Source organism: Gekko japonicus, unplaced genomic scaffold (assembly GCF_001447785.1).
Source record: "Gekko japonicus isolate JY-2015 unplaced genomic scaffold, Gekko_japonicus_V1.1 scaffold2836, whole genome shotgun sequence".
NCBI lineage: Eukaryota > Metazoa > Chordata > Lepidosauria > Squamata > Gekkonidae > Gekko > Gekko japonicus.
In genome coordinates, this window is record NW_015161489.1 from 88,303 (window position 1) to 101,600 (window position 13,298).

Consider the following 13,298-nt stretch of genomic DNA (forward strand, 5'->3'; position numbering starts at 1 on the left):
CTCTGTGTGTGTCTTGAAGAGTTATGAAAAGTCAGTTAGAGAAATCAGTTGGAGTTTTGAGTTGGAGTCAGAGTCAGTGAATGAGCTGACAGAGTCTATGTGGAAAATTAGTTTAGAGTTCAGTATATACAGCCTTAAGAGTTAAATGTGAAGGAGCTATGAGAAGGGTCTGTGAGACTCCAAAGTTATAAAGAGAATTAATACAAAGAGCTTTGCCAGTGTGACTGCCTAGTGAAAGAGTGATTCCTGTCAGAGAGGGATCTTATGATCAAAAGACTGTGTGTGATACCTTGCTAGTTTCTCTTCCCCATAACAGTTACAGTTCACCAGCAACTCCTTTTTGTTCCTAAATCAATAAATCATATTTTGTTTAAGTTTAACCCAGAATTCAGTTCAATCCTCAGGGCCACAGAGACCTCTGAAAAGCCCAGACTCTAGGTCACTTTACCAACAGTAAAGGAGAGAAGGTTTGGAATTCCTTAAATTCCTGGTGGCAGCAGAAACTACCCAGTTTACAAAAGCAAAGAGCACATTTCAAGTGAAAACCAGTCCTCCCAAATAAGAGGACGCCACACGGTCTAACATCGAGACAGAGTAAGTTGGTGGAATCCATTATTAAAGAGATAGAATTAGTAGGCACATTGACGAACACAATCTACTGAGGAGGAATCAAGGGAAGATCTTGTCTCACTTGCCTTTTAGAGTTCTTTGAGGGGGTGAACAAACATGTGGACAAGGGGGACCCAATAGATGTTGTTTACCTTGACTTCCAGAAAGCTTTTGATAAAGTTCCTCATCAAAGAATCCTAAGTGAACTCAGCAGTAGGGATGGGTATGAAATGATTTACGAACCCGGGTTCATCATGAACCAGGGGTTTGGGAGACTGGTTTGTCTCATCCGCCCACGAACCTCCATGTTTTCATGGCGTGGGCAGGTTCAGAAGAGAGCTCCGAAGGCATTTAAATGCCTTCGGAGCCCACCTCCAAGTCGGGCCAGCCAGACTGGGCCCTAAGGTGAGCTCCGAAGGCCTTTCTCAGCACTTCACCTAGTCCAGCATCCTGTCTCACACAGTGGTGAACCAGTTCCTCTGGAGGTCCAACAACAGGACATAGAGGATGAGGCCTTTCCCTGAGGTTGCCACCTGGCACTCAAATTCAGAGGTACAGTGTGTGGAGGTTCCCTTTAGTCACTGTGGTTAGGAGCCACTGATGGACCTCTCCTTCATGAATCTGTCTAATCCCCTTTTAAAGATGTCTGTCCTTGTGGCCATTGCTACCTTCGCTGGAACTGAATTCCGCATTTTAATCACTCGCGTCCAGAAGGCTTTCCTTTTGTCTGTCCTGAACCTACTGCCCGTCACCTCCACTGCACGCCCTCCAATGCAAGCAGTCTTTGCATGCAAGCAAGCTTCCGATCTCACGCACCATTCATGCCATCACTCATGACATTTGGACCTCTCGGGGTTAGCCCACCAGGGCCCCGCTCCTTCCCACGTACCTTTGCTGGCCTTGGAGTCCAGAAGCTGCAAAGAGCGGCGGCGGCGTCTTGCGGGCTGCTGGCACTTTGGATCTGGGGCGGGGAAAATGGTGCGGGGGGCAAGAACAGGAAATTATTCCACTGGTTTGAAATAAGGAAACTCTGCTGGATTCCAGTTTTTGTGCGCACGGATCCCGCAAATCCGGCCAAGGTGAACAGAACCTACTCCCACGTAGGAGAAAACAGAACTGCACCCCGCGGTCCTACCCACACGTAACATTGCCATGCTTGGGACAGTCCCCAAAGGCTGCTATTTCGAAGGTCAGAGTTACAGGCCATAAACAATTTTTGGGATAAATGGTTTATTTTTTTCGAATATGTATCCTCAAACCCACTTGATACATATCATTTGCCCCCCAAATACATGCATTTCGTGTTTTATTAGTATATTAAGAGGTTCTATTACAGGATAAAGCAATATGTATGGTGAGCTAAGTTATTGTTTTGTATTGCCACTATTTTTATGGTTTTCTGCTAATTCGGCACACTCTGCTGTCTTCTGTAAGCCACCCAGAGCCTGTTTACAGGGTGGGAGGGGTATAAATATAAGTATAAACTAAAAATAAAATAAATTGTTAGTATTACTTCTATTCACCGCTTCTAGGGGAGCGGTGGCACAGGGAATTTATCCTCTGGTTAAACAGGCAATGCAGTTGCACTGTACTTGGAGAAATTATTCTGGTCTGTGGTCTATTCTGCTGTGTAGAGCTTGCTGGCCCCCTAGAGTCGGATTTGACTAGCTTTTGAGCAAGGGAAACCTTTATGGAAATTTGCATTCATTTAATGTGTCATGTTCACACTTATGCTTTGCCTCGGTTCTGTTTCTAGACTTCTGCTTGGCCCTACAACCCGAATCCTGTGGCACTGTTTATTGAATATCCCATCCTGTGGATTGTATTGACTCACTCTGTGTCATTTGCCTTGAGTCCAGGCGAGACAGGAGGACTATAAATAATGTCACCAAATAGACGGATGAAATACCTGTTCTTTGGGGTGTGGTGATCTTGTTGCTGGTCTCCAGGGCCAGTCCGGCATCCAGAAACACTCCCACGTGGTTACTGCCACTCCCAGCTGTGCATCCGATGTCACTCTTCTCCACCGTGTCCCAGATCTGCCGTGCAAAAGAAACCAATGAGAGCGGACTCAGCGCATGCCGAGGTCGGAGACAATCCGCGACGGGTGCTCCCGCCACGGGGAACACCTCGGCTCACCTTTGCTTGGGTCAGCTTGTACTTCTTGTTGAGGACGTAGACGGCTTTGTCGACAGCCACCAGGCCGACGTGAGCATTCGCGTCTCCTTCCAGCTTGAGCTTCATTCTTGATCCTGGGCTGTGGACTTCGTTATCTGCATCGGTTGCACCTGTCACCACCAGCTGTTGAACAAGGGTGACAGCAAGGATGAGGTTTGAGACCGGGAAAGGGCCTGGTGGTAAGTCTTTGTGGGGAAGAAGCGCGGTTCATGGCCTCGGATCAAACTTTTAAGTCCTTTAGGATGCCTTACGCATCTCCCATACATTGATTTTCCTTACAACAGAACAAGGGCACAACCATACTTCTCAAGATACTGTTTCGATCTATGGCCTGACAAATAGGGACTGGGGACCTAATCCGGGCCTGCCCGTTGTACGTAGGGATGTCTAGGGCAGGGCCGGATCTGACATACATGAGACATAAGAACATAAGAATATAAGAACATAAGAGATGCCAATGTTGGATCAGGCCAAAGGCCCATCCAGTCCAACACTCTGTATCACCGCCCTGAGCCTTCGGGGTAGGGCGGGGTAGAAATTCAAATATAAATAAATATAAATAAATAAAATAAATCACACAGTGGCCAGAAATACCAGGTGCCATCAGGAGGTCCACCAGTGGGGCCAGGACATTAGAAGCCCTCCCACTGTTGACCCCCCACCCAAGCACCAAGATGACAGAGCATCACTTGCCCCAGAGTCCCTATCTATACCTTGTGGCTAATAGCCACTGATGGACCTTGTTACAGGCAATACAGGCAGCGACAGCTCGGGACAAGCGTCTCCAGATATTCAAGCAGATTATCCTGACAGGCCGGCCTGCAGAAAAACTTGAGTTACCAGGAGAGGCTGCTCCATAGTTCGCCATGAGGGATGGATTTAGGGTCCAGGGTGGGATTCTTTTTAAGGGTAACAGAGCGATCATCCCTGAGGCATTGCAATCGGACACAATGCAGCCGATACACTCGTCACATATGGGGATAGAGAGCTGTCTGAGGAGAGCACAGGAATGTGTAGACTGTACAAATGCCCAGCTGAAACCTTATGTGAAATCGGTACACTTATTTAAAGACAGAAAACAAAAGAATACCCTACATCCACATGAAAGTGCCATGCCGACCTTGGGAAAAGGTAGGAATAGACTCGTTTACCTTACAACAGAAGAATTATATGATAAACCAGGGGTGTTGAACTCATTTGTTATGAGGGCCGGATCTGACATAAATGAGACCTTGTCGGGCCGGGCCACGTGTGTCATAAAATGTAATGCCAGGCAGCGGAGATATTAAACTTTATAAAGGACAGAAACACAAAGGGGTGGTTTTTTTAACTTTAAAACATGCTTAAAACATTAGCACTCTTGCAAAATTTTGTTTATTTAGCAGTGTCTGATAACGGACACCTCTTGCTCTGAATTATTGCATCACAATGTCTGTGCTGTTGCAATCTTGAGTTTGCTGCTCAGGTGTGTAGTTGGAAGTTGCAGACCTACGATGACACAGCAGCAGCAGAACTGGAAGTAGCAGCAGAAGACAGCCACTTCCACTGCGGGCCTGAGAGAAGACCTCCGGGGGCCTGATCCGGCCCCTGGGCCACATGTTTGACACCCCTGGTTTAGGGCATGAGCTCTTAAAGTCCACATATTTCCCAAAAGTGTTCCTGTGTAATATCCTGTGTGGCAGCCAGTCAGATAATAAGGAACCCTGGCATGTGTTAATACATCTGACTGTGGCCCCCTAGGTCCTCACACTTTCTAATCAAAATTGAAGCAAATCTGGAAGAGGGTGGGATTTTCCAGATTGTGGATTTATGCATTCTTCTGCCCCCCCTTCCCCAGCTGCAGCCACTTCACCTACCGTTCCCATGCAGGTATCTTTCACATCCACCCAGACAGAGTCGGCCACAATTTCGCTGTTCCCGATTTGAAAGTAAGCCACAATTCGGAAAGAGGGGATGAGATCCGGGGTGATGGGCAGAGACATCGTCACCAGGTTCTGCCCCGCGGCCTTCAGCTGCCTCCCGGTCTTGAAAATCTTTCCTTTGGTCATGATCTGATGGAGGACAAAAGAAACTGGCTTGGTAAGAGGGAAGAGGCTTCAGCACAGGGACTGGGATGAGGCTGGATTCACACAGCTCAGAGCCAGGGAAGCTCCTGGAGATTCCTTGCGCTCCACGGGGCTTGTGACTGTGGGTCGCTGGAATGACGTACATGGTGGAATGAACATAAAGCACTGCTAGGATGCCAACCTTCAGGAAGGGCCTGGAGATCTCCTGGAACGACAACTAATCTCCAGACTACAGAGATCAGTTCCTCTGGAGAAAATGGCGGCTTTGGAGGGTGGACTCTGTGGCACCATGTGACCTCATTGAGGTACCTCCCCTCCCCAAGCTCCCCCCCCCCAATCTTCAGGAATTAAAGAACATAAGAACATAAGAGAAGCCAATGTTGGATCAGGCCAAAGGCCCATCCAGTCCAACACTCTGTGTCACACAGTGGACAGAAATACCAGGTGCCCTCAGGAGGTCCAGCAGTGGGGCCAGGACACTAGAAGCCCTCCCACTGTTGCCCAAGAATACAGAGCATCCCTTGCCCCAGACTGAGAGTTCCTACCTATACCTTGTGGCTAATAGCCCCTGAGGGACCTCTGCTCCATATGTTTATCTTATTCCCTCTTATAAGAACTTAAGAGAAGCCAATGTTGGATCAGGCCAATGGCCCATCCAGTCCAACACTCTGTGTCACACGGTTGCCAAAAACACCAGGTGCCCTCAGGAGGTCCAGCAGTGGGGCCAGAACACTAGAAGCCCTCCCACTGTTGCCCCCCCAAGCACCAAGAAACAGAGCATCCCTTGCCCCAGACTGAGAGTTCCTATCTATACCTTGTGGCTAATAGCCACTGATGGACCTCTGTTCCGGATGTTTATCCAATTTCCTTTCGAAGCCGTCCATGCTTGTAGCTGCCACCACCTCCTGAATTTGGCAATCCTACCTGCACTACTGCTGGCATGTGACATGGAAGTCCCCTCAGAAGGCCTCAAACCAAACTTCTCAAGAGAACAGAGTGTGGGTCAGGCTATTCCCAGTTCCTGCTTTTCCATGAGGCCTAGTCACAGGACCCTGGAGATTTATCCCATTAATGAATTATCTTTCGATCAATTGAACTCCAGGTGGATTACAATATGTTAGAAGAATACAAGAACCACGACTGCCAATCACTCTCCTTTGGGGTGTTGGCATTGCTACAATTGTGACGCAGGAAAAATAATCACAGCCAGCATCCTTAAGCAGTATGGCTGTTTGCAATTTAATCTTAAATATACCCAGGAGGACATCTTCACATTTTCCTGAAAATTTTGTGCTCCATACCCCCTATGGGAGGAACAGAAACTGGGGGAGGGGGATTTCAGATGGAAAGCAAGTGGCAGGGGAAGGGTTAAGCACCCCTTCCTGTCTGTCCTTTCTCTGGTGCAAACTGGCGAACCAGGGAAGCAACATACACAGAAGAGGAAGCATGGAGTTGCTGTGTAATCTGTAGTTTGGCCCTTAGCCAAGGCATTGCCATCTCACTCCCTTCCTTTGGGCGAGGTGTTGGCTGCTAGGGCATGGTTTCCCCAGAGACAGGGGTCATTTCGAAAAGAAAAACGAAGGAACGGTGTTCCGGGAGTAACAAGCCTGCCCCCACGACTTCTTGCTAAGGCTCCCAGCCTTCAAGCATTTGTTTCTGTCAGTAAAATGTAGGGGGAAAGAGCATGTCAGGCCAGACAGCAGCCACCATGCAACTTGCATAACTCATGCAGTTGCTACTACTCGACAGCTGCTGCCCCATGAAGTGTTGTGTAGTGGTTAGTGTTCCAGACAAAGATTTGGGAGACCCAGGTTTTAACCTGAGTTGGGAAATCTGGAGATTATTGGGGTGGAGCCTGAGCGGTGGGTGTTGCCTTCTGACTCACTTCTGGTGATGCCAGGGGGTGTGGCATATGAAGAAGAAGAGATTGGATTTATACCCCCTGCCCTTCACTTGGAGTCTCAGAGCGGCTTACAAACTCCTTTCCCTTCCCCTCCCCACAACAGACACCCTGTGAGGTGGGTGGGGCTGAGAGAGCTCTGACACAAACTGCTCTTTTTCATGGACAGCTGTGCCAGAGCTTGTGACTGACCCAAGGTCACACCAGCAGGTGCAAGTGGAGGAGTGGGGAATCAAACCCGGTTCTCCCAGATTAGAGTCCGCGCACTTAACCACTACACCAAACTGGCTCATATGCAAATGACGTATGCAAATGAGTTATGCTAATGAGCCCCTTAACCTTTTTTCTACGCAATGACCCCTGCCTAGAGATATAAGGATTTTCCAGACCTACACGATCTTCAGCTACCAGGGCTCCTTCCAGAGAGCATGAGTACTAATTAAAAGGGAGAAGGGGATTTGGCCTTTGGATTTCCCCTTGCACTTACTATGTAGGTGAAATAATGGATCTGGTTCATCACATTTGGGTTGTTGGTCTTCACATTGAAATTGATCGGCAAGTTATCCCCGGCCCTGAGCTCCCTGGCTGTGACGGCCAAATGGAGGTAGTTCCCAGACTGTCCCTGGGTCTGGTAGGCGTTGGCCAAGATGGTATTGCTGGCCTGTGCATTGGCCTGGACTTTCGGGTGCCTGGTTTTGACCTAAAAGAGAGAGAGAGGCGTCAGTCAAGACTGAAAGCACCCATGGCATCCTTTTAATTCCATCACAAGGAAAACAGAAACTCCACTTCAAGTTCTGCTGGGAAAAAAAAGATAACATCTGAGATGTGGAGAGGAAGGCATTGGCTCCGATCCTGGGAAAATGGGTATCTACCAAGTAAGTGCTTTTATATAATCTGCATATTTGTGCAGGGGTGGTCTGAGGGCAAAAGTCCTTAATACTGGAGTTCCAGTATGTACTTTTGTTTTTTTGTATTTTAATAACTGCCCCAGTATGTACTTTTTAGCGAATGGCTCACAAAGCCTGATCTATGATGTCACAGGCTACTGATACCAATCAGAGCTTTATAAAATATGGTCCCTCCCCCATCAAGCTCTGAACCTCCGTGACAAATAGCTGGTCTGGCCCAAACCGGATTGTGCTTTGTCCAAAATGTGGCAGGACGGTCCAATGGAGAATGGAAATGAATGGGTCATTCTAATGTAAACCCTCCAGGGGTCCAAGATTTCAGACACTCTAGGTGGCGCTCTTGAGCCCTAGCAAAGTTTTAGGGTTTCTGTCATATCCTTCCTCAAAGAAGTGAAAGTATGAAGCACAGTCATACAAGTATACCTCATCCCATCCATCAGACTCCACACAAACTTACACGCACACAGGTAAAATCCTATACAGGGCCTAGCATCAAGGCACATATTCCTCCCCGGCACAGAAAATGAGGAGGATGGTGGACTTTGGTATAACAGGAAGGATCCCTCCATCCCTTCTGCTAGGGCAGTGATGGCGAACCTTTTAGAGACCGAGTGCCCAAACTGCGACCCAAAACCCACTTATTTATCGCAAAGTGCCAACACCGCAATTTAACCTGAATACTGAGGTTTTACTTTAGAACAAACAACTCATACATTAATTTAAGATGATCCAGACAAAGTAAGGAAACCAATCCCAAATGCTTTCATTGACTTAAAATTATTTGGCAGAGAATTCAACACTTTAACGACGGTCTGGGCCTGGCTGGGACGATGGCACGCGGGCCCACGGAGAGGGCTCTGAGTGCCACCCCTGGCACCCGTGCCACAGGTTCGCCACCACTGTGTTAGGGTGAGCGGAATCGGCTTGGACCAACAAACACTTATATCGTGCACTGGGCAGGAAGCCCTCCCCTAAAAGCTCACGTGCTCCCCCAGGAACACTGGCTTTGTGAATAGACCAGAATTCCCCATCATTTTTGGGCTTGTGGGCACTTTTGGCATTCTGACATCGGCCCAACCTGCATTTGCTGTGTAAAGCTGTTTTGTCCTGCTTTGGCGCCAGCTTCCTTTGCCTTCCATTTGGCTCAGTATGAAAAGCTCGCTGTCAGGACAGAGGGAGAGCGCGCGAGAGGGGGGAGAGGAGCGGCCTTTCGGGGGCGCCGGCAGGGCCCTGCGCTGCGCTGCAGGGAGGAAATGGTACCTGCAACCCCCCCAGAAAGTAAAGGGGGGGTGACCTGGCAGAGGGGGAGGCAGGGGGGGAAGGAAAGACACAACGAGCTGGGTAAAAAACACAAAACACCCAGCAGTTGCCAGGCAGGGCGTTCTGGGGACTGCCCCAGGAAATAACAAATGGTTCAAGGGTGGGCGTGCTTCCAACCACCACCACCCCCAAAAAAAATATGATCGCAGAAAAATGTTCCCTGGCTGCTTTTAAACACAGACGACTGGATTTTCAGCTAACTTGCGGTGGCTCAAGTGGTTAAGGCACTGAACTGCAGGCTGTGGAAGGTCAGTAGTTCAGCAGTTCGAGACCCGAGTGCACCGTGTGACGGAGTGAGCTCCCATCTCTAGTTCCAGCTCCTGCCAACCTAGCAGTTCGAAAGCAAGAAATTGCAAGTAGATAAATAGGTACCGCTTCGGTGGGAAGGGAACAGCGTTCCGTGCGCCTTGGTATTTAGTCATGCCGGCCACATGACCACGGAAACGTCTTTGGACAGCGCTGGCTCTTCGGCTTTGAAACGGAGATGAGCACCGCAACCCTAAAGTCGGATTCGACCGGCTTTCGAGCAAGGAAACCTTTACCTTTACCTGTCTCCTTTGTGACAATTTGCGTATCTCCTTAGAAAAGATGGGGGGAGGGAAAATTCGGCTCCAGTGGTCTGCTTATCACTCACAGCCGCCCGAGGGCGGGGAGGAGCAATTAAACCACCTTAAAACCAAATCCAAATAACACAGTGAGATGCCGTAGTGACCTTGAAGTCACCACTAAATGGCAATAAAATGATGCGGATGGACAACGCTGAGACGAAACAGTAGGAGAGCGGATGCGGCATGAAATGCAGGAAGAAATTTGCCAGGCGATGTGGGCTCATTGGCACAGCGGCGGGAAAGACCAATGCAGATTGGACCAAAGTCTGGTGGGCGCAGCCACCAAATGGCTGCCACCAAATAGCTGCCACAGAGCCGATGTCAGCTAGCTGCCATATCTGTGTAGTCTACCCTTCCCTGTTCCCGCCTCGCTTGCAGCTTAGCAGCTTGCCGTAAACATGCCAGGGAGGCCATGGGAGCTAGACGCCGTTATCAGTCTGGCCTTGTGAAGTAGGGAAGGCTTGGGGTCCACATTTGGTGTGAATTTTTCTGCTCTCAGGAAAACCTGCGACTCTCCCGCTCATTATGTAATCTCCCGCCGGGAGTCTTCCCGCCCGCACGCTCGAAGTTCATTTGCTTAGCTAACTGCCTTGCCCAGCTATATGTATTGGGATGTTCCCGCCTTCTAGCTATTCCTAACAATAATCCTGTGGACATGGTACCAGTCTTGTACACCAATAAAGCATAACGCTTCTTAGGAAACGTGTGTGAAGAGTGACTTGCTGTGGAACCTGACAGCCGAACCCGTGCAGAGAATGGCTGCCACAGCTTAGATCCGATCACACAGGGAAGAAGCTTGTGCTGCGGAGGCGGCTGCTGCCGAAGCCATCTCCAGTGGTCAAGGTCAGAGGCCTTGCTGGGAAGAAGTCCTAGTTAGCCCTCCCCACTTTCTACAAACAGCTGGCGGGCACCAGGAAAGGTGCTGGAAGACGCCATGCTGCCCATGGGGACCACGTTGGGGACCGCTGGTATAGACAGTCGCCACAAGCCGAGTGAAACTCGGCACAATCTCAGAACAACTCACTGTGATTCTCAGCTGTTGTTGGTTTGCTGGCGTGTTCAGGATAAGTTTGGCAGTTCCATCGCTCTGGGTAAGCGCCTCCGCTACGATGGGATCCGATACCACGGGGATATTTGGAGCTGGGGAGCCATCAGGGTTGGTGACAAAGGCCTGGGAGAAATCAGAAGAGCACAAAGAACCAGCGTGAAGCACACAGAAACCTCCACTGAGCCCAGCTCACTTCTCCACTTCATCTGGAATATCTGAATATAATTCCACTGCTGCCTATGACTGTTGATCTAGTTTTAAACTAGCTTTATCTGATCCTGTAGGCTCAACCAGATGAGACGCAGATCACCCGCTTAGTCCATCCACTGCAAACTGCAGGCTAGAGCAGCCTCAATTTGCCTCAGAGCTGTGCACAGGAAAAGAGAAAAGGTTTAACCCTTCAACCTCCCCTCTGTTTTGCTCTTCAAAACTGGCTCCCACCCACAATTAGTGTTTTCAAGGAGAAAATGTTTCCTTTAAAAACAGCCACAACCAAGTGCATTCGCTTTCCTGTTTGGTCCCAAGGCAAATTGAGGCATGTGCTAATACAGACAAGACCAAGATGTGCATTCTTCATCTTGTCTCTTTGAACACTGAGACTGGGCCGTAAGAAGAAAAGATGACTTTAATTAATAGTACTGTACCGTCAGTTCATATGGCATTCCCGGCTTGAAGTACTTGGGGGTTCTTGTGAAGCGGATTTCGTAGGGGGAGGTCACGATCTTAATGCCACTTTGTTCAGCTACCACCATGTCATTGCCTGCGAAAGCAAGAAAGAGATGCAGATAAGAATGTGAAGCCCCAGTTGTTGGGAGAGGGGAATGTAACGTTTGAAAACCAATTCCATCTGCCCCAGTCCTTCCACTTCCTGAGGATGTAGTTTTCTGGACTCTGTTTTCAGGGAACCTTTTCAGATCTGTTCATGTGCTGAGGCATCGTGGTGCATCAGCCCCAAGCCCCTGAACATCTGTGCATTACAGACCATCCTGTTGTAAGACGTGCAAAGTTCACACAGGACAGTGGCCAGGACTTTGCCCCAGACCGAGAGTTCCTATCTATACCTTGTGGCTGAGAGCCACTGATGGACCTCTGCTCCATATGTTGATCCAATTCCCTCTTATAAGAACATAAGAGAAGCCAATGTTGGATCAGGCCAAGGGCCCACCCAGTCCAATACTCTGTGTCACACAGTGGCCAAAAATACCAGGTGCCATCAGGAGGTCCAGCAGTGGGGCCAGGACACTAGGAGCCCTCCCACTGTTGCCCCCCCCCCCAAGCACCAAGAATATAGAGCACCAATTGTCCCAGACCGAGAGTTCCTATCTATCCCTTGTGGCTAATAGCCACTGATGGACCTCTGCTCCATATGCTTAGCCGAATCCCTCTTATAAGAACCTAAGAGACGCCAATGGCCCACCCAGTCCAACACTCTGTGTCACACAGTGGCCAAAAACACCAGGTGCCCTCAGGAGGTCCAGCAGTGGGGCCGTCAGCATCTCAGGATCTCAGGAAGGGATTGAATGAAATCCCCTTCTAGGCTTGCACCATTATTGAGGGGGTTGTAGTGATGGTCACAGGAATATATACAGCTTTAAAAGAGGATTAGACACATTCATGAAGGACAGGTCGATCAGTCACTACTAGCCATGGTGACTAAAGGGAACCTCCACTTTCAGAGGCAGTTCACCCTTAAAACACCAGGAGAAGGCCTTGGCTTCAATGCTCTGTTTGTTGGACCTCCAGAGGAACTGGCTGGCCCCTGTGTGAGACAGGATGCTGGACTAGATGGACCCTCCCTGGTCTGACCCAGCAGGGCTCTTCTGGTGTCCTTCTCAGGGGAAGGCCTCGGCCTCTCTGCCCTGGTGCTGGCCCTCCAGAGGGACTGGCTGGCCCCTGGGTGAGACAGGAGGCTGGACTGGAGGGACCCTCCCTGGTCTGACCCAGCAGGGCTCTTCTGGTGTCCTTCTCAGGGGAAGGCCTCGGCCTCTCTGCCCTGGTGCTGGCCCTCCAGAGGGACTGGCTGGCCCCTGTGTGAGACAGGATGCTGGACTAGATGGACCCTCCCTGGTCTGACCCAGCAGGGCTCTTCTGGTGTCCTTCTCAGGGGAAGGCCTCGGCCTCCCTGCCCTGTTGCTGGCCCTCCAGAGGGACTGGCTGGCCCCTGTGTGAGTCGGGAGGCTGGACTGGAGGGACCCTCCCTGGTCTGACCCAGCAGGGCTCTTCTGGTGTCCTTCTCAGGGGAAGGCCTTGGCCTCTATGCCCTGTTGCTGGCCCTCCAGAGGGACTGGCTGGCCCCTGTGTGAGATGGGAGGCTGTACTGGAGGGACCCTCCCTGGTCTGACCCAGCAGGGTTCTTCTGGTGTTCTTATCAGGGGAAGGCCTTGGGCTCTCTGCCCTGTTGCTGGCCCTCCAGAGGAGCTGGCTGGCCCCTGTGTGAGACAGGAGGCTGGACTAGATGGACCCTCCCTGGTCAGACCCAGCAGGGCTCTTCTGGTGTTCTTATATCAGGGGAAGGCCTCGGCCTCTCTGCCCTGATGTTGGCCCTTCAGAGGGACTGGTTGGCCACTGTGTGGGACAGGATGCTGGACTAGATGGGCCCTAACTGGTCTGATCCAGCAGGGCTCTTCTGATGTTCCTATCAGGGGATGGCCTCGGCCTCTA

At 50.2% G+C, this 13,298-nt stretch overlaps 1 protein-coding gene across 1 annotated transcript in view; it reads right to left on the reverse strand.

Annotated features, from left to right (window-relative positions):
• LOC107125723 (A.superbus venom factor 1-like) overlaps positions 1–13,298 on the reverse strand; it is a 97,192-nt gene that overhangs the window by 62,488 nt on the left and 21,406 nt on the right. Inside the window, 7 exon segments of the mRNA XM_015429177.1 lie at positions 1,499–1,570; positions 2,519–2,648; positions 2,749–2,910; positions 4,644–4,838; positions 7,241–7,453; positions 10,614–10,760; positions 11,282–11,397. Of these exon segments, the coding sequence (XP_015284663.1) occupies positions 1,499–1,570; positions 2,519–2,648; positions 2,749–2,910; positions 4,644–4,838; positions 7,241–7,453; positions 10,614–10,760; positions 11,282–11,397 (1,035 nt within the window).